Source organism: Cyclopterus lumpus, chromosome 9, assembly GCF_009769545.1.
Source record: "Cyclopterus lumpus isolate fCycLum1 chromosome 9, fCycLum1.pri, whole genome shotgun sequence".
Classification (NCBI taxonomy): domain Eukaryota; kingdom Metazoa; phylum Chordata; class Actinopteri; order Perciformes; family Cyclopteridae; genus Cyclopterus; species Cyclopterus lumpus.
Window position 1 is genome coordinate 475,728 of NC_046974.1, and position 21,544 is coordinate 497,271.

The 21,544-nt window shown below is 52.5% G+C and overlaps 1 protein-coding gene across 5 annotated transcripts; it reads right to left on the minus strand.

Annotated features, from left to right (window-relative positions):
• Window positions 1-1,971: 1,971 nt before the first annotated feature.
• On the minus strand, window positions 1,972-19,873 carry LOC117736912 (bromodomain-containing protein 3-like). Of its 5 annotated transcripts, none has more exons than XM_034542573.1 (12): window positions 19,414-19,873; window positions 17,776-18,025; window positions 15,513-15,624; window positions 15,296-15,433; window positions 15,089-15,197; window positions 13,932-14,104; window positions 13,346-13,735; window positions 13,079-13,207; window positions 12,815-12,997; window positions 12,319-12,545; window positions 11,940-12,238; window positions 1,972-3,611 (listed from the first exon to the last, which is right to left on the minus strand). In XM_034542573.1, the coding sequence occupies exons 2-12, from the start codon at window positions 17,865-17,867 to the stop codon at window positions 3,493-3,495; spliced, it is 1,971 nt and encodes a 656-aa protein (XP_034398464.1). In that variant the 5' UTR covers window positions 17,868-18,025; window positions 19,414-19,873; the 3' UTR covers window positions 1,972-3,492. The 5 variants fall into 5 exon arrangements, with proteins under 5 accessions (XP_034398464.1, XP_034398463.1, XP_034398461.1 ...); XM_034542572.1 differs by having other exon boundaries at window positions 12,791-12,997; window positions 19,414-19,870; XM_034542570.1 differs by having other exon boundaries at window positions 12,791-12,997; window positions 13,346-13,732; window positions 15,056-15,197; window positions 19,414-19,864.
• Window positions 19,874-21,544: the final 1,671 nt, after the last annotated feature.

The following is a 21,544-nucleotide window of genomic DNA, read 5'->3' on the forward strand; positions in this document are numbered from 1 at the left end:
ACGTGTGTTTGTGTGTGCGTTGTGCACGTGTCTGTGTGCGTTGTGCACGTGTGTATGTCTGTGCACGTGTGTGCGTTGTGTATGTGCGTGCACGTGTCTATGTGGGTGCGTTGTGTATGTGTGTTTGTGTGTGCGTTGTGCACGTGTCTGTGTGCACGTGTGTGCGTTGTGTATGTGCGTGCACGTGTCTATGTGTGCGTTGTGCACGTGTCTATGTGTGCGTTGTGCACGTGTGTGCGTTGTGTATGTGTGTGCGTTGTGTATATGTGTGTGTGTTGTGTATATGTGTGTGTGTTGTGTATATGTGTGCGTTGTGTATATGTGTGCGTTGTGTATATGTGTGTGTGTTGTGTATATGTGTGTGTGTTGTGTATATGTGTGTGTGTTGTGTATATGTGTGCGTTGTGTATATGTGTGTGTGTTGTGTATATGTGTGTGTGTTGTGTATATGTGTGTGTGTTGTGTATATGTGTGCGTTGTGTATATGTGTGTGTGTGAATGAGAGTCCAGTCAGCTGGTCAGTTTATGTGTTTATTTATGAAAACAAAGGAACTCAGAAAATAAGGATCCCATATCAGTAATTACATCAACAGTCCACTGGGGGTCGTCTGCTCTCTAACCTCCGACCTACTGAACAGCTACGACACAGCGCCACACATACGGAGAACGTACGGCCGGCATGCAAATACACAAAATCACTTGCTTCCTTTTCTTATTAAAATACAAAAATTAACTATTAGCATCAAAGCTCGACCATCAACTAAAAACAGAGGAGGGTTACCGTGGCAACGAGCTGTCTCACTGTCCATCTGTCACACCGGCAAGAAACATGTGTTTAGCATTATTTATTGATCACTTATTGATTAGTCTGTAAAATGTCCGTTTAACACGTTTCTTCATTCCGACGACAAAAAACACAAATGACATCCCATAATTATAACTAAACCATCTCCATGACGACCGTGACGTTTGGTTGAAAGCCAGAAAGCAAAAACAGATGCAGTTTGATGAGGAGACAAAGTGACAGGAATCAATAATCACAAAATCAGAAGCTTCCAGTTAAAAAGGTTCAGCCAATCACAGAGGAGGAAGCAGACAAGTCACATGGCTGCGAGCGGGTCAAAGGTCAGACAGACGGGTGAGCCGTGTGTTGGAGCAGAAGTCACATGATTCAATCTGATTGATCCGATCAGGAGTGAAACACGTGGTTAGAAAAGAAAAACAAAGTGCCCCCGCCCCCACAAGAAAACGACCAATCAGAGTAGAGCCTGGTCTCGTTTCACCTTGTCCCCAAGCTTAGGGGTCAGAGGTCAACCCGACTAGTCCAAACGTAAGGAAGCGTCCTCCAACCAATCAGTGGTGATGTCATCACACGTGACGAGGCAGCAGCCAATCGGATTAAAGCTTGACGTAAAAACAAAGAGTTCATGAAGTGGATTAAAATCAAAGGAAACGCATGTTTTGATTTCTGCCTCCTTGCATGAGATTTTTATTTTAAAAAAGTAAACCGTCATAAAAATATAAACTGAAGTATTTAATACGTTTAAGTATTTCTTGTTTTCTCGCCAATTTATTTTGAAAATCAGCTAAAAATAAAAAAAACTTTAAAAGAATGAAGACAAAACAGCAGACTTCCTTCAGTTTGGTTCAGTCTGAACTGCCAGGAAGTAAGAGTGTGTGTGTGTGTGTGTGTGTGTGTGTGAGTGTGTGTGTGTGTGTGAGTGTGTGTGTGCGTGTGTGTGCGTGTGTGTGCGTGTGTGTGTGTGTGAGGGGGGACAGCGGTAAAAAGACATCTTTATATAGAGAACCTTATAAGACACAAACAAGTTCAGCACTCAACCTGAAAATCAAAAACGGAAAAATAAAAGACGTAGTGTTAAAAAAGAAAGAAGGTTGTCTTTGCTCTCTGCTGACAGGGAGGGGGGGGAGGAGGAGGAGGGGAGGGGGAGGGGGGGAGAGGGGCGGGGGGGAGGGAGTGGGGGAGGGGGGTCCAGTAGGTTGTGAGTTTGGGTTGCAGAACCAGCAGAGGACCGGGTCTGGTCTCAGGGATTTTACTTTTGTTTTTAGAAAATCATCCATCAGACTTTTACTTTGAAAACCGGTTCATGATTGTAATAATAATAATAATAATAATAATAATAATAATAATAACAACAACCTCAATAACAACCGATCAGACGTCTCTTACACATGAAACGTGTCCACGAGGCCAACGGGTTCATTTAAAGAGTTCATGGTCTTTAAGGACAACGTGAGACCTACAGAGACAAGACCTGATCCATCAGACCTGATCCATCGGACATGAACCTGATCCATCGGACGTGAACCTGATCCTTCAGATCGTCTTCAGACGTGAACCTGATCCATCAGATGTGAACCTGATCCATCAGACGTCTTCAGACGTGAACTTGATCCTTCAGACGAGAACCTGAACCTTCAGACGTGAACCTGATCCTTTAGACCGTCTTCAGACGTGAACCTGATCCATCAGACGAGAACCTGATCCATCAGACGTGAACCTGATCCATCAGACGAGAACCTGATCCATCAGACGAGAACCTGAACCATCAGACGTGAACCTGATCCTTTAGACCGTCTTCAGACGTGAACCTGATCCATCAGACGAGAACCTGATCCATCAGACGTGAACCTGATCCATCAGACGAGAACCTGATCCATCAGACGAGAACCTGATCCATCAGACGTGAACCTGATCCATCAGATCGTCTTCAGACGTGAACCTGATCCATCAGACGTGACCCTGATCCTTCACACCGTCTTCAGAACAGGAACCTGATCCATCAGATAGTCTTCAGACCGTCAAACAGCTTCATGAGGTTCAGGACCAAGGAAGGACTCCGATTGGCTCCTGTGTGTCTCGTAGGCCGTCAAGCCGCAAAGACCAAATTCAACTTACGATCGATCAGAAACCTTGATTGACGTAAAACCACTAAGACCCCCCCCCTCCCCCTCATGATGCTCTATAGATGCTTCTGGAATGTTTTCAGAGGTCAGGGGTCACAGCCGGCCAGCCAAGAACAAGAAAGCTGTTCAGAGAAGATCAGTACGACTCCTAGAGAGACAACCCGCCTCACCTCCTCCTCTCCCTCCTTTCTTCTTCTTCTTCTCTTCCATCTGTCGGCATTCCTCCAGGAAAAAAAATTAAAATAAAAAAAATAACGACACTAGGAGCTAAAAAACCTGGCAGCCTATTTACATACAGTCTCCAAGTCTGGGTGTGTGTAATGTTCTTATATATACGTGTGTGTGTGTGTGTGTGTTGTAAGAAGTTCAGAGAGTGTATCTCTGTCTTTTGTTTGGGTTTTTTCAGGATGGAAGTTTACATGGATGTGTGTGTTAGTGTATATCTGCATGTGTTAACTGGATAGATTGAGCTGTGTGTGTGTATAGAGTGGATAAACCTCTGTGTGTGTGATCAGTGTGTGTGTTCAGTAACATGTGTGTGTACTGTGAGTTTGTAAATCCGTATGTTCAGTCTGTGTCGGAGGAAGATGAGGTTCCTGTTGAGGAACTGTCATCAGAGGAGGAAGAGGAGCTGCCACTCAAGCGATTAGCCCCGCCTCCCGACGCCCCGCCTCCGGCTGCCTTTTCTGTAGAGAAAGAGACACATACATGAGTTAATAAACAGATGTACGAATCAGTGATATTCAACAACAAAGACCTGCTACTACAAGGAGTCCTGTGGCAAAGAAGTGTATTCTTGTAGTGCCGGGGAGGACGTACCCGTGATGGGCAGAGGGAGGACGTACCCGTGATGGGCAGAGGGAGGACGTACCCGCGTAGGACAGAGGGAGGACGTACCCATGATGGGCAGAGGGAGGACCTACCCGCGTAGGACAGAGGGAGGACGTACCCATGATGGGCAGAGGGAGGACGTACCCGCGTAGGACAGAGGGAGGACGTACCCGTGATGGGCAGAGGGAGGACGTACCCGCGTAGGACAGAGGGAGGACGTACCCATGATGGGCAGAGGGAGGACGTACCCGTGATGGGCAGAGGGAGGACGTACCCGCGTAGGACAGAGGGAGGACGTACCCGTGATGGGCAGAGGGAGGACGTACCCGTGATGGGCAGAGGGAGGACGTACCCATGATGGGAAGAGGGAGGACGTACCCGCGTAGGACAGAGGGAGGACGTACCCGCGTAGGACAGAGGGAGGACGTACCCGTGATGGGAAGAGGGAGGACGTACCCGCGTAGGACAGAGGGAGGACGTACCCGCGTAGGACAGAGGGAGGACGTACCCGTGATGGGCAGAGGGAGGACGTACCCGTGATGGGCAGAGGGAGGACATACCCGCGTAGGACAGAGGGAGGACGTACCCGCGTAGGACAGAGGGAGGACGTACCAGCGTAGGACAGAGGGAGGACGTACCAGTGATGGGAAGAAGGAGGACGTACCCGCGTAGGACAGAGGGAGGACGTACCCGCGTAGGACAGAGGGAGGACGTACCCGCGTAGGACAGAGGGAGGACGTACCCGCGTAAGACAGAGGGAGGACGTACCCGTGATGGGCAGAGGGAGGACGTACCCGCGTAGGACAGAGGGAGGACGTACCCGCGTAGGACAGAGGGAGGACGTACCCGTGATGGGCAGAGGGAGGACGTACCCGCGTAGGACAGAGGGAGGACGTACCCGCGTAGGACAGAGGGAGGACGTACCCGCGTAGGACAGAGGGAGGACGTACCCATGATGGGAAGAGGGAGGACGTACCCGCGTAAGACAGAGGGAGGACGTACCCGTGATGGGCAGAGGGAGGACGTACCCGCCTAGGACAGAGGGAGGACGTACCCGCGTAGGACAGAGGGAGGACGTACCCGTGTAGGACAGAGGGAAGACGTACCCATGATGGGAAGAGGGAGGACGTACCCGCGTAAGACAGAGGGAGGACGTACCCGTGATGGGCAGAGGGAGGACGTACCCGTGATGGGCAGAGGGAGGACGTACCCGTGATGGGCAGAGGGAGGACGTACCCGTGATGGGCAGAGGGAGGACGTACCCGCGTAGGACAGAGGGAGGACGTACCCGCGTAGGACAGAGGGAGGACGTACCCGTGATGGGCAGAGGGAGGACGTACCCGCGTAGGACAGAGGGAGGACGTACCCGCGTAGGACAGAGGGAGGACGTACCCATGATGGGAAGAGGGAGGACGTACCCGCGTAAGACAGAGGGAGGACGTACCCGTGATGGGCAGAGGGAGGACGTACCCGCCTAGGACAGAGGGAGGACGTACCCGCGTAGGACAGAGGGAGGACGTACCCGTGTAGGACAGAGGGAGGACGTACCCATGATGGGAAGAGGGAGGACGTACCCGCGTAAGACAGAGGGAGGACGTACCCGTGATGGGCAGAGGGAGGACGTACCCGTGATGGGCAGAGGGAGGACGTACCCGTGATGGACAGAGGGAGGACGTACCCGTGATGGACAGAGGGAGGACGTACCCGTGATGGACAGAGGGAGGACGTACCCGTGATGGACAGAGGGAGGACGTACCCATAATGGGAAGAGGGAGGACGTACCCGCGTAGGACAGAGGGAGGACGTACCCGTGATGGGCAGAGGGAGGACGTACCCATGATGGGAAGAGGGAGGACGTACCCGCGTAGGACAGAGGGAGGACGTACCCGTGATGGGCAGAGGGAGGACGTACCCATGATGGGAAGAGGGAGGACGTACCCATGATGGGAAGAGGGAGGACGTACCCATGATGGGAAGAGGGAGGACGTACCCATGATGGGAAGAGGGAGGACGTACCCGTAATGGGAAGAGGGAGGACGTACCCGTAATGGGAAGAGGGAGGACGTACCCGTAATGGGAAGAGGGAGGACGTACCCGTGATGGGAAGAGGGAGGACGTACGAGTAGGACAGAGGGAGGACGTACCCGCGTAGGACAGAGGGAGGACGTACCCGCAGAGGGAGGACGTACCCGCAGAGGGAGGACGTACCCGCAGAGGGAGGACGTACCCGTGATGGACAGAGGGAGGATGTACCCGTGATGGACAGAGGGAGGACGTACCCGCGTAGGACAGAGGGAGGACGTACCCGCAGAGGGAGGACGTACCCGCGATGGGCAGAGGGAGGACGTACCCGTGTAGGACAGAGGGAGGACGTACCCGCGTAGGACAGAGGGAGGACGTACCCGCGTAGGACAGAGGGAGGACGTACCAGCGTAGGACAGAGGGAGGACGTACCAGTGATGGGAAGAAGGAGGACGTACCCGCGTAGGACAGAGGGAGGACGTACCCGCGTAGGACAGAGGGAGGACGTACCCGCGTAGGACAGAGGGAGGACGTACCCGTGATGGGCAGAGGGAGGACGTACCCGTGATGGGCAGAGGTAGGACGTACCCATGATGGGAAGAGGGAGGACGTACCCGCGTAAGACAGAGGGAGGACGTACCCGTGATGGGCAGAGGGAGGACGTACCCGTGATGGGCAGAGGGAGGACGTACCCGTGATGGGCAGAGGGAGGACGTACCCGCGTAGGACAGAGGGAGGACGTACCCGCGTAGGACAGAGGGAGGACGTACCCGTGATGGGCAGAGGGAGGACGTACCCGCGTAGGACAGAGGGAGGACGTACCCGCGTAGGACAGAGGGAGGACGTACCCGCGAAGGACAGAGGGAGGACGTACCCATGATGGGAAGAGGGAGGACGTACCCGCGTAAGACAGAGGGAGGACGTACCCGTGATGGGCAGAGGGAGGACGTACCCGCCTAGGACAGAGGGAGGACGTACCCGCGTAGGACAGAGGGAGGACGTACCCGTGTAGGACAGAGGGAAGACGTACCCATGATGGGAAGAGGGAGGACGTACCCGCGTAAGACAGAGGGAGGACGTACCCGTGATGGGCAGAGGGAGGACGTACCCGTGATGGGCAGAGGGAGGACGTACCCGTGATGGACAGAGGGAGGACGTACCCGTGATGGACAGAGGGAGGACGTACCCGTGATGGACAGAGGGAGGACGTACCCGTGATGGACAGAGGGAGGACGTACCCATAATGGGAAGAGGGAGGACGTACCCGCGTAGGACAGAGGGAGGACGTACCCGTGATGGGCAGAGGGAGGACGTACCCATGATGGGAAGAGGGAGGACGTACCCGCGTAGGACAGAGGGAGGACGTACCCGTGATGGGCAGAGGGAGGACGTACCCATGATGGGAAGAGGGAGGACGTACCCATGATGGGAAGAGGGAGGACGTACCCATGATGGGAAGAGGGAGGACGTACCCATGATGGGAAGAGGGAGGACGTACCCATGATGGGAAGAGGGAGGACGTACCCGCGTAGGACAGAGGGAGGACGTACCCGTGATGGGAAGAGGGAGGACGTACCCGCGTAAGACAGAGGGAGGACGTACCCGTGATGGGAAGAGGGAGGACGTACCCGTGATGGGCAGAGGGAGGACGTACCCGTGATGGACAGAGGGAGGACGTACCCGCATAGGACAGAGGGAGGACGTACCCGCGTAAGACAGAGGGAGGACGTACCCGTAATGGGAAGAGGGAGGACGTACCCGTAATGGGAAGAGGGAGGACGTACCCGCATAGGGTAGAGGGAGGACGTACCCGTGATGGGCAGAGGGAGGACGTACCCGTGATGGGCAGAGGGAGGACGTACCCGTGATGGGAAGAGGGAGGACGTACCCGCGTAGGACAGAGGGAGGACGTACCCGTGATGGGAAGAGGGAGGACGTACCCGCGTAAGACAGAGGGAGGACGTACCCGTGATGGGAAGAGGGAGGACGAACCCGCATAGGACAGAGGGAGGACGTACCCGCGTAAGACAGAGGGAGGACGTACCCGTAATGGGAAGAGGGAGGACGTACCCGCATAGGGCAGAGGGAGGACGTACCCGTGATGGGCAGAGGGAGGACGTACCCGCGTAGGACAGAGGGAGGACGTACCCGCGTAAGACAGAGGGAGGACGTACCCGTAATGGGAAGAGGGAGGACGTACCCGCGTAAGACAGAGGGAGGACGTACCCGTAATGGGAAGAGGGAGGACGTACCCGCATAGGGCAGAGGGAGGACGTACCCGTGATGGGCAGAGGGAGGACGTACCCGTGATGGGCAGAGGGAGGACGTACCCGTGATGGGCAGAGGGAGGACGTACCCGTGATGGGCAGAGGGAGGACGTACCTGTGATAGACAGAGGGAGGACGTACCCGTGATGGGAAGAGGGAGGACGTACCCGTGATGGGAAGAGGGAGGACGTACCCGTGATGGGAAGAGGGAGGACGTACGAGTAGGACAGAGGGAGGACGTACCCGCGTAGGACAGAGGGAGGACGTACCCGCAGAGGGAGGACGTACCCGTGATGGACAGAGGGAGGATGTACCCGTGATGGACAGAGGGAGGACGTACCCGCGTAGGACAGAGGGAGGACGTACCCGCAGAGGGAGGACGTACCCGCGATGGGCAGAGGGAGGACGTACCCGTGTAGGACAGAGGGAGGACGTACCCGCGATGGGCAGAGGGAGGACGTACCCGCGTAGGACAGAGGGAGGACGTACCCGCGATGGGCAGAGGGAAGACGTACCCGTGTAGGACAGAGGGAGGACGTACCCGTGTAGGACAGAGGGAGGACGTACCCGCGTAGGACAGAGGGAGGACGTACCCGTGATGGGCAGAGGGAGGACGTACCCGCAGAGGGAGGACGTACCCGCGTAGGGCAGAGGGAGGACATACCCGCGTAGGGCAGAGGGAGGACATACCCGCGTAGGACAGAGGGAGGACGTACCCGCAGAGGGAGGACGTACCCGTGATGGACAGAGGGAGGACGTACCCGCAGAGGGAGGACGTACCCGTGATGGACAGAGGGAGGACGTACCCGCAGAGGGAGGACGTACCCGCGATGGGCAGAGGGAGGACGTACCCGTGTAGGACAGAGGGAGGACGTACCCGCGTAGGACAGAGGGAGGACGTACCCGCGTAGGACAGAGGGAGGACGTACCCGCGATGGGCAGAGGGAAGACGTACCCGTGTAGGACAGAGGGAGGACGTACCCGCGTAGGACAGAGGGAGGACGTACCCGCGTAGGACAGAGGGAGGACGTACCCGCGATGGGCAGAGGGAGGACGTACCCGTGTAGGACAGAGGGAGGACGTACCCGCGTAGGACAGAGGGAGGACGTACCCGTGTAGGACAGAGGGAGGACGTACCCGTGATGGGCAGAGGGAGGACGTACCCGCGTAGGACAGAGGGAGGACGTACCCGCGTAGGACAGAGGGAGGACGTACCCGTGATGGGCAGAGGGAGGACGTACCCGCAGAGGGAGGACGTACCCGCGTAGGGCAGAGGGAGGACATACCCGCGTAGGACAGAGGGAGGACGTACCCGCAGAGGGAGGACGTACCCGTGATGGACAGAGGGAGGACGTACCCGTGATGGACAGAGGGAGGACGTACCCGCGTAGGACAGAGGGAGGACGTACCCGCGTAGGACAGAGGGAGGACGTACCCGTGATGGGCAGAGGGAGGACGTACCCGCAGAGGGAGGACGTACCCGCGTAGGGCAGAGGGAGGACATACCCGCGAAGGACAGAGGGAGGACGTACCCGCAGAGGGAGGACGTACCCGTGATGGACAGAGGGAGGACGTACCCGTGATGGACAGAGGGAGGACGTACCCGCGTAGGACAGAGGGAGGACGTACCCGCAGAGGGAGGACGTACCCGCGATGGGCAGAGGGAGGACGTACCCGCGTAGGACAGAGGGAGGACATACCCGCGTAGGACAGAGGGAGGACGTACCCGTGATGGGCAGAGGGAGGACGTACCCGCGTAGGACAGAGGGAGGACGTACCCGCGTAGGACAGAGGGAAGACGTACCCGTGATGGGCAGAGGGAGGACGTACCCGCGTAGGACAGAGGGAGGACGTACCCGCGTAGGACAGAGGGAGGACGTACCCGCGTAGGACAGAGGGAGGACGTACCCGTGATGGGCAGAGGGAGGACGTACCCGCGTAGGACAGAGGGAGGACGTACCCGCGTAGGACAGAGGGAGGACGTACCCGTGATGGGCAGAGGGAGGACGTACCCGTGATGGGCAGAGGGAGGACGTACCCGCGTAGGACAGAGGGAGGACGTACCCGCGTAGGACAGAGGGAGGACGTACCCGTGATGGGCAGAGGGAGGACGTACCCGCAGAGGGAGGACGTACCCGCGTAGGGCAGAGGGAGGACATACCCGCGTAGGACAGAGGGAGGACGTACCCGCAGAGGGAGGACGTACCCGTGATGGACAGAGGGAGGACGTACCCGTGATGGACAGAGGGAGGACGTACCCGCGTAGGACAGAGGGAGGACGTACCCGCGTAGGACAGAGGGAGGACGTACCCGTGATGGGCAGAGGGAGGACGTACCCGCAGAGGGAGGACGTACCCGTGATGGACAGAGGGAGGACGTACCCGTGATGGACAGAGGGAGGACGTACCCGCGTAGGACAGAGGGAGGACGTACCCGCGTAGGACAGAGGGAGGACGTACCCGCAGAGGGAGGACGTACCCGCGATGGGCAGAGGGAGGACGTACCCGCGTAGGACAGAGGGAGGACGTACCCGTGTAGGACAGAGGGAGGACATACCCGCGTAGGACAGAGGGAGGACGTACCCGTGTAGGACAGAGGGAGGACATACCCGCGTAGGACAGAGGGAGGACGTACCCGTGATGGGCAGAGGGAGGACGTACCCGCGTAGGACAGAGGGAGGACGTACCCGTGATGGACAGAGGGAGGACGTACCCGCGTAGGACAGAGGGAAGACGTACCCGTGTAGGACAGAGGGAGGACATACCCGCGTAGGACAGAGGGAGGACGTACCCGTGTAGGACAGAGGGAGGACATACCCGCGTAGGACAGAGGGAGGACGTACCCGTGTAGGACAGAGGGAGGACGTACCCGCGTAGGACAGAGGGAGGACGTACCCGTGATGGGCAGAGGGAGGACGTACCCGCGTAGGACAGAGGGAGGACGTACCCGTGATGGGCAGAGGGAGGACGTACCCGCGTAGGACAGAGGGAGGACGTACCCGCGTAGGACAGAGGGAGGACGTACCCGTGATGGGCAGAGGGAGGACGTACCCGTGATGGGCAGAGGGAGGACGTACCCGCGTAGGACAGAGGGAGGACGTACCCGTGATGGGCAGAGGGAGGACGTACCCGCGTAGGACAGAGGGAGGACGTACCCGCGTAGGACAGAGGGAGGACGTACCCGCGTAGGACAGAGGGAGGACGTACCCGCGATGGGCAGAGGGAGGACGTACCCGCGTAGGACAGAGGGAGGACGTACCCGCGTAGGACAGAGGGAGGACGTACCCGCGTAGGACAGAGGGAGGACGTACCCGTGATGGGCAGAGGGAGGACGTACCCGCGTAGGACAGAGGGAGGACGTACCCGCGTAGGACAGAGGGAGGACGTACCCGCGTAGGACAGAGGGAGGACGTACCCGCGTAGGACAGAGGGAGGACGTACCCGTGATGGGCAGAGGGAGGACGTACCCGCGTAGGACAGAGGGAGGACGTACCCGCGTAGGACAGAGGGAGGACGTACCCGCGTAGGACAGAGGGAGGACGTACCCGCGTAGGACAGAGGGAGGACGTACCCGCGTAGGACAGAGGGAGGACGTACCCGTGATGGGCAGAGGGAGGACGTACCCGCGTAGGACAGAGGGAGGACGTACCCGCGTAGGACAGAGGGAGGACGTACCCGCGTAGGACAGAGGGAGGACGTACCCGTGATGGGCAGAGGGAGGACGTCAGTGTAACATGAGTCATGTTTAAGTGTAATTTGTACTAACTAACGCTTCTCAAATGCACGGGTTTCCACCAAGCATTTCAATGACTTGCAGCAGCCTTTGTATAGTAGCAGTAATTACCTAATAACTTCTACACGATAGGCTATCTAGATATTAGCACTCAGTACTTACGCAGTAGCTTTCTCTGCTTCTTCTGAAGGCAGGATTTGACGTAGCGCTCCAGCTCTCGAAGTGTGGAGGGTTTAAGGGTTTCGAAGTCGATCTCGATCTCGTCAGGGTTCGAGTCCCTCAGCGATGGCTCTCTGGACTGGATGATGTGGACGACGCGGCCCAGCTTCTCCCCCGGCAGCCGGTTTATGTCTAGACTCAGCTGGCGCTTCTCGTCGTACGACATCGGCAGAGATGACTCCTCGCCATCGTCACCGTTAGCCGAGCCACCACCCGACGCCTTACTGCCTTTCTTAGGTTGCCTGGAAACCAACAAGAGTCACTCGGATTGTTCAAACTACAAATTAAAATTCACTCCCGACAAAACAATGAAGAAAGGTACCTCGTGGCGGTCACCGTGCTGTTGGCTTTCCTGGCTGGCGCCTTCTTCTGATTGGCTGGTTTTGGCTGCTGAGCAGCAGCTTTGGGCTTCTTCTCTTCTTCCATCTTGCTCTTATTCCCTTTGTCTTTATCTTTCTTCTTCTCCTTGTCTTTCTTCTCTTTCTTCTTCTTTGGCTTGCTGACAGGAGCCTGGGACAGGACGGCCAGCTGCTCGTGCACCGCCTTCAACTGATGGAATATACTAACTATCAATACCTTTAACTTCAGCTCAACATTTAGAAACGCCTTCAGCTGGTGCATTATTCATGAAATAGAGCTAAAATCACATTAATATGTAGGATCTGTATTCTTATCAAACATTCATTGCATAACAAAAATTAACAATTTTACAGAAAATTTAATCAACAGAATTTAATACATTTCATTCAATCTACAATGATAATAAAAAAGAAGAAAACCAGGATGTTCTTGACCTGTGATTGGTCGGCAGCACCAACCTGCTCCTGTAGCTCAGCCAATCGCGTGGCTCGCTCCTCCTCTGAGTCGGACGATTCGTCGGAGGAGGAGTTGTTGCTGCTGTCAGAGGAGGCGGTGCTTTTACTGACCAATGGTGTTGTAGACGGGGCCGATGCTTCCAGGCCCTCATCTGGGATCTTAGCGAAACGCATCTCAAACACGTCCTAAGGAAAGAGATCGATAGTACTGACAAAAAGCAACCAACAAGGTTCTGAAAGGTTCTGGAGGGTTCCAAAGGTTCATACCTGCAGCTTGCGGGCCATGGCCACCACCTCGTGGTCTGGAGGGTTGTACTTGTAACAGTTGGAGAACATTAACCTGACATCAGTCGCAAAACTTTGAGGGTCACTGTACTCTCCTTTATCCATCTTTTTCTGTTGGGGGAGAAGAAATGAGAAGATGAAGTGTCGTCTATGGACAGTGTGCAGCGCGCACACACAGCTTGTGTAAGATGTAAATTATATCTCTGAATCAGGACGTAAAGAGCGTGATCCTGTGGTCATGTGACCTACCCGGCCGGTGCTGAGGTCCATGGGGTGCTTGATGATGTCGTGATAGTCGTGCAGCTCCAGGGCCTCCGCATCCACCGGCTTGTAGAAGGGCCAGGCGTAGGCGGCGTGTTTCTTAGAGAGCATCTCCTTCAGGATGGCGTCGCAGTGTTTCATTTGCTCGCCCAGCTTACCGCCCTTACTCCTCCCGGCTCCTCCTCCTACCACCTCTACCACGGCCACCTCCTCTACCGTCTCCCTGCGGGTCTTGGCAGGTCGGGCGGCGGCCTCACGGCGGGACGAGCCCAGTTTGGGGGGTTTGGTGTCTTGAGCGGAAGGAGAGTCGGCGCGACCGGCAGAGATGGCCGACGTGGTGGGGGTGGTGGTGTCGGCTTTCCTCTTCACACCTTTCTTCTGTTGGAGACAGACGGGTATGACCACAGGCAGAGAGAGAGAGACAGGTAGGTGTAGACATTTAGAAAGAAACCGGTAAAGACAGACAGGTACGAAGAAAGAGGGCCAGACCGGTAGATAGAGGACAGAGACAGGTAGACAGTGTTTTCTTTTAGATTTTAGGTCATGTGACGCTGTCTCACACGACAACTGTTACCTTGACGACGGGCTGTGCAGACGGCATCATGGTTGCCGGGGGCTGCAGAGCCGAGACGGGGGGCGTGGTCTGGACAGGTGTGGGCGTGGTCGAGATGACAGGTGTCTGAGAGGGGGACGGGGAAGGGTAGGAGGGGGGAGGAGGGGAGGCTGAGGACTCCGCCTGCTGGCTCACTGAGAGAGACGGAGGAAAAGTACCACACAGTACTACAGTAAGTACCACACAGTAAGTATTAAAGTAAGTCCTACAGTAAGTACCACACAGTAAGTATTAAAGTAAGTCCTACAGTAAGTACCACACAGTAAGTATTAAAGTAAGTCCTACAGTAAGTACCACACAGTAAGTATTAAAGTAAGTCCTACAGTAAGTACCACACAGTAAGTATTAAAGTAAGTCCTACAGTAAGTACCACACAGTACTACAGCAAGTACGACAGCAAGTACCACACAGTACTACAGCAAGTACCACACAGTAAGTATTAAAGTAAGTCCTACAGTAAGTACCACACAGTAAGTATTAAAGTAAGTCCTACAGTAAGTACCACACAGTACTACAGCAAGTACGACAGAAAGTACCACACAGTACTACAGCAAGTACGACAGAAAGTACCACACAGTACTAAAGTACCACACAGTACGACAGAAAGTACCATACAGTACGACAGAAAGTACTAAAGTACCACACAGTACTACAGTAAGTACGACAGAAAGTACCACACAGTACTAAAGTACCACACAGTACGACAGAAAGTACCACACAGTACTAAAGTACCACACAGTACGACAGAAAGTACCATACAGTACCACACAGTACTAAAGTAAGTCCTACAGAAAGTACGACACAGTACTACAGTAAGTACCACATAGTACGACATTAAGTACCACACAGTACGACAGTAAGTACTACAGTAAGTACTAATGTACCACAGTACTACAGTAAGTACCACACAGCACATGCAGGTGTAAGAGGGCACACTGCCTGCATCTGCCCTTCTAACCTGTAATAGCAACAGAATTAGTACTGTAGTACACACCAGTAATAGTACTGCAGTACTAATGCTGTTGCTAGTACTGCAGTACTAATACTGCAGTACACACCTGTAGTACTAATACTGCAGTACACACCTGTAGGAGCGGCGGCGGGCTTCTTGCTCTTGCCTTTGGGAGCTGGAGGCAGCAGAGCGACTTCTTCTTGAGGCATCTGAGAGACCTTCTGCAGGAAGATCTTCTCCAGCGCCTGAGCCATGAGGACGATGTCGTCCGTGGGCTGGAACACAAACGCACAACGTCAGCTCCACGAAGGGTTCCACAAAGGGTTCCACGAAGGGTTCCACGACCCCTCACAAGCAGAACGGGTCACAGTACCTTGTTGTAGATGTAACAGTTGGTGAACATGGTGTTGAAGTCCTGCATGGCCTCACTGGCGCTCCAGTAGTAGTTGTTCTCCAGACGTTTCTTGATGGTTCCCATGTCCATCGGGTTCTTGATCACCTTGTGGTAGTCCTGGAAACACGGACATGACTAGCTTAGCTTAGCTTAGCGGGCTTCTGCAAGTTTAAGCACGGAGAGAAGAAGAACTCACTGCCAGGCAGAGTTTGATGGCGTCGACCGGCAGGTAGAAGGGCCAGGCGAACTGATGCTTCCACAGGGTCTTCACCACCACGTTCTGCATGTACTGCAGCTGGTTGGTCTTCCTGAGGACGCGCACGCACAAACACACACACACACACACACACACACACACACACACACACACACACATCAACTTCCTGTTCGCCTCAGATACGACACACTGGAGCTGCAACATCATGTAACTGAGCGGAACCTGAACGCATCATCATGTAACCGAGCAGAGCCTGAACGCATCATCATCATCATGTCACCGAGCAGAGCCTGAACGCATCATAATGTCACTGAGCAGAGCCTGAACGCATCATGATTAGGGTTGGGTACCGAAAACCGGTGCCAATACGGTACCGGTTCCTATACGACCGGTACCTACCGGACCGAAACGCAAACTCAATTGCGTGTAAAGGGGGGAACACGTCAAATGTAATGAAACATCTGGCAACCCATAACAGCCACTTGAAAGCAGAGGCACGGTGTTGGACAGTGAGCCCGTGTCGAGCACATCAGAGGCAGTCTGGGAGCTCCCTGGCACCGGCAATGGGGAGACCGGTCCCCCCGAAAACGTGGAGACCGATGATGACATCAGCAGCCTTAACTCAGGTTAGTACCGTAACGCCTTGCATTTATAAAAGTAAGGCTAATAACAAGAAATGATCAATTAGGCATTATAACCATGTTTATGCTAGCTACTAGCAAACGGCTACCTGCAAGTCAGTGTAATGTTAATGAAACTAGCGATGGCATGTGCAGTGATGCTTCTTTAACATTATTTATGTTTATATTTGTGGCTGTGCAGCTTCAACAGTGACCACATTCACCTCGGTAAAGAAGGCTCATTTAACACAAGACCAGGTGGAGGAACTCCACCGGTCTGTGACCACATGTGTCCATGGTTCAGGTTTAAAAACAAAAGTGATGTGAAAACAATATTTGTATAAGATCTGTTCCATTAATACAATTCGTCAAAAAGACTAATACATATCCTCCAATGTATTGTATTTATTCAAATTAATGCATTTCTTTTGAAGCATGTTTGTCTAAACACTACTTTTATGTATTTTTCGTGCCAAGCAGTCAGCCCTAGAGAAGCTGTTGGAGGAAGAGGACCGAGAGCTTCTTCAGGACCACTAAAGGCAGAGCCTCTCCATCCCTGAACAGGTCCAGAAAGGGATTGAAATCGCCAAAAGTCTGCCTTCAATCCCATCAGGACCAGACCCTGCTGCCTGGTGGTGGATGAAGCACCTTCAGACCCAGACCTGTGTGCCCAGGCCTCATCGACCCCATCGGAGGGTCTTCTCCTGTGCAGGACATGCAGCCGGTATTTTGCCAGAGAAGCCAAATATGCTCATATGTCTGCAAAATAATTGCTGAAGTTTAAAACTGTATACTGTGTGTTTTGTATTTCTTTAAGTAAACTGTTGTTATTGTTCATAGTTTGAAGGTAAAAAGTTGAAGCAGTAGTTTGAAGCCACGGATTTTGTATTATTTATATTTATAGTATACTTTTAAACAGTTAATATATTGTTCAGGTTGATGAAAAAAATGACGCCACTGTTTTGGAAAAGAACAAAAAACAATGCCCATCCCTAATCATCATGTCACCGAGCAGCGCCTGAACGCATCATCATGTTACCGAGCAGCGCCTGAACGCAACATCATGTCACTGAAGAGCCTGAACGCATCATCATGTCACTGAGCAGAGCCTGAACGCATCATCATGTCACTGAGCAGAGCCTGAACGCATCATCATGTCACTGAGCAGCGCCTGAACGCATCATCATGTCACTGAGCAGCGCCTGAACGCATCATCATGTCACTGAGCAGCGCCTGAACGCATCATCATGTCACTGAGCAGCGCCTGAACGCATCATCATGTCACTGAGCAGCGCCTGAACGCATCATCATGTCACTGAGCAGCGCCTGAACGCATCATCATGTCACTGAGCAGCGCCTGAACGCATCATCATGTCACTGAGCAGCGCCTGAACGCATCATCATGTCACTGAGCAGAGCCTGAACGCATCATCATGTCACTGAGCAGAGCCTGAACGCATCATCATGTCACTGAGCAGAGCCTGAACGCATCATCATGTCACTGAGCAGCGCCTGAACATAACTAACCAGAAGGAGTCTAAAATGCCACGTTGGCATATTTCCAACATTCTGACATTTCAGTGAAATAAAAAGATTCCACAACATCTGACGGTGTGTCCTACCTGCCAGGCTTGGTGGCGTTGGTGACCTCCGGGGGGGCCGGGTTGGTGAGGGTGGGGGGGCTGGGGGGCGCAGCCTCGGGGGCGTCCGACATGGTGGACGAGGGTGACGCAGCAATGCACTGTGGAATGGCAGTGTCTGACCTCAAGGTGAAAAAGCAACTCCCTCTGTGGTCTGTGTGTGTTCAGTTCAGCTGGTGTCGATTCTTCAGCTTGATGTTTCCTCTGAGGAGACAAACTCCCATCGCACAACCTAAGAGACAAAGAGACATTGTTATCCTGCTGGGGAAACAAGCTGAGCTAACGTTAGCGCCAGATGTTTGGATCTCAAGCTATCAGAGAAACAAGCTAAGCCAACGTTAGCGTCAGACGTTTGGATCTCAAGCTATCAGAGAAACAAGCTACGCTAACGTTAGCATCATTTGCTTGAATCGCAAGCCATCAGAGGAACAAGCTAAGCTAACGTTAGCATCATTTGCTTGAATCTCAAGCTATCAGAGAAACAAGCTACGCTAACGTTAGCATCATTGGCTTGATCGCAAGCTATCAGAGAGACAAGCTAAGGGTATTGATTGATTGACACACCGATACATTGATAAATTGTTATGTCACATGAGCAGCAGTTCCCTTCAGAGTGTTTCCAGACACAAGTATTCATCATGATGAATATAATAATGTGTATAATATGTATTAATACACAGATTCATAAATAGTATTATTTAGGGTTGGCTGTAGTTCATGGGGAGAGTGGTCGTCATGGTAACCACAAGGTCTCCGGTTCAATCCCCGCTCTCCCCAGAGTTCATGTTGAAGTGTCCTTGAGCAAGGCACTGAACCCCCAGTTGCTCCTTAATAACTGAGGATGGTCAATGCAGAGAAGAAGTTACCCACTGGGTCAATAAAGTGTAGATTATAATTAGTTAATTAATTAATACATACTACTGATCCTTCAGACTACAAGTTTCTCTCAATCAGAAGTACAATTATGAGGTATTTGTACTTCAGTATTTCTCATAGTACTTTTACTCCATTAGAACTACTTAATTCAGAAAACTACAAAATGTTAACAAATACACATCAATTCATTCAGAGTTATACTATAACAATAGCTGTACTAATACACTGTGGTCCTATACTAGTACTGACTGCAGCTCTCAGGGCTCCTTCAGACAGGACGGTCTGGAGGGTACCTTAAAGTCCAACACCTGGACCAGAACCTCCTCCTGTCACACCTCCCCTCCACAGTCCGGATCAACAGATGTTCTTAGCCCGGATCAACAGCTGTTCCGAGCCTGGATCTACAGAGCCTGGATCACCAGATGTTCTGAGCCCGGATCAACAGAGCCTGGTTCAACAGATGTTACAAGCCCGGATCACACCGAATCCGGGTCTGCATGCGGCTAACTAACGAGCTAACCGCTACCAGACACCGCTGTGACCAACTAAACTTCACAAATCCGGATCAACAGAGTCCGGACCCACAGCCAGACCCATCCGCCCGGTTCTTAGCCGCTGAAGAACACCGCCCAGCTCGCGCCTGCGGCTCACCTGCTCAGGTGCGCGTGTTCTCACAAACATCGTTCTCTCTTTAAAAAGATGGCGGGCAGAAGAGCAGCTAGCTAACGGAGCTAGGCTACTTACCGAACACGGAAACGTCGTAAATAGTCGGAATCTCGGTCTCGTTGCCGTCTGAGCGCGTGTTGGGGGGAGGGCTCTCCCCGTTAGCTCGGTACCGGGCGGCTCACCGGGAGGATCGCCGCGCTCACGGAGCCGCTTGCGTGCAGAACGTTAAGTCGAGCTAATGAGCCGTTAGCCTGTTAGCTGAGCTTTGTCTGAAGGCGCCGAGCGGCCAGTCCGCATCCCGCACCATCCCGCACGGCCCGCACGGCCTCCGCTCCTTTACCGCTTCTCTCGCGCTCCTCGGCCTCCGGTAACCCTCCAGTACCGCGCGGAGAGGCGTCTTCACGTCGGGGCTCGATGCTCCGGGACGTCCTGCGGGCTGCAGTCGGGTTTAATGGAGCTTTTTTTATTTAGCGAAGTAGCATAATAGATGAGTTATCAGCTGTCTTCCGTCTGCGCAGGCGCAGTGGCGAACGGCATCGTTGATGTTGTTGTGACTGGATTGGCTAGCCGGGCGCGTGAGGCGCGCTGATTGGCTGCGGGGGCGTTCGCAGGGATGTGATTGGTCGCTGGGGTAAGTGAAGCGCTGTGATTGTCCGGTGAGGGAGTTGAGGTTCGGAGATTGGCTGAAGGCGGTGGCCGAAGGCCGTGATTGGCTGAAGGCGGTGGCTGAAGGCCGTGATTGGCTGCGGAGGCATACCTGGTTCAGAATGGCGCCGTCAATGGAACACAGTCTCCCAGCATACAGAGCGGCAGGATTGATCTATATATTGATACAATAACTGATCTTTTATTGATACAATAACTGATCTTTTATTGATACAATAACTGATCTTTTATTGATACAATAATTTATATTTTATCGATACAATAATTGATCTTTTATTGATACAATAACTGATCTTTTATTGATACAATAATTTATATTTTATCGATACAATAATTGATCTTTTATTGATACAATAACTGATCTTTTATTGATACAATAATTTATATTTTATCGATACAATAATTGATCTTTTATTGATACAATAACTGATCTTTTATTGATACAATAATTTATATTTTATCGATACAATAATTTATCTTTTATTGATACAATAACTGATCTTCTATTGATACAATAATTTATATTTTATCGATACAATAATTGATCTTTTATTGATACAATAACTGATCTTTTATTGATACAATAATTGATCTTTTATCGATACAATAATTGATCTTTTATTGATACAATAAATAATATTTTATTGATACAATAACTCATATTTTATTGATACAATAACTCATATTTTATTGATACAATAATTGATCTTTTATTGATACAATAACTGATCTTTTATTGATACAATAACTGATGTGTATATTGATACAATAACTGATCTGTTATTGATACAATAACTACTGATCTTTTATTGATATAATAACTAATCTCTATATTAATAGAATAACTGATCTTGTATTGATAGAATAACTGATATTTTATTGGTACATTTCATGTCATTTAGCTGACGCTTTTATCCAAAGTGACTTACAATCATGTTACATTAACACACGTTAGAACAGCTACAGGGAACAATTCAGGGGGTTAAGTGTCTTGCTCAAGGGCGGGGATTGAACCAACAACCCCCTGATTGAAAGACGGACCTGCTAACCACTGACGCACAGTCGCCCCCATGGTACAATATCTGATCTTTTATTGATACAATAACTGACATTTGTTTTACAGGCTTCATGACTCAATGATGTCTGTTCTGTTAGAGCCCGTCTGTAAAGACAGAGGTGGTAAAGTAGGGCTAGATCACTACAGGCCTGTTGCTTTGGCCAGTAGTGATGACACTGACACTACTGATACATGTAAGACATGTGTCAGTAGTGTCAGACATGTGTCAGTAGTGTCAGACATGTGTCTGTAGTGTAAGACAAGTGTCCGTAGTGTCAGACATGTGTCTGTAGTGTAAGACATGTGTCTGTAGTGTAAGACATGTGTCTGTAGTGTAAGACATGTGTCGGTAGTGTCAGGCATGTGTCTGTAGTGTCAGACATGTGTCTGTAATGTAAGACATGTGTCAGTAGTGTAAGACATGTGTCTCTAGTGTAAGACATGTGTCTGTAGTGTAAGACATGTGTCGGTAGTGTCAGACATGTG

What these genes read in the sequence shown, in the direction of transcription:
- LOC117736912 (XM_034542568.1), bottom strand. Translation starts at nt 17,867, where the DNA reads ATGTCGGACGCCCCCGAGGCTGCGCCCCCCAGCCCCCCCACCCTCACC. An exon ending in ACTGTTACATCTACAACAAG is followed by an intron (nt 15,198 to 15,295) that starts GTACTGTGACCC and finishes TTTGTGTTCCAG; the next exon opens with CCCACGGACGACATCGTCCT. An exon ending in CCATGGCCCGCAAGCTGCAG is followed by an intron (nt 12,998 to 13,078) that starts GTATGAACCTTT and finishes CTCTTTCCTTAG; the next exon opens with GACGTGTTTGAGATGCGTTT.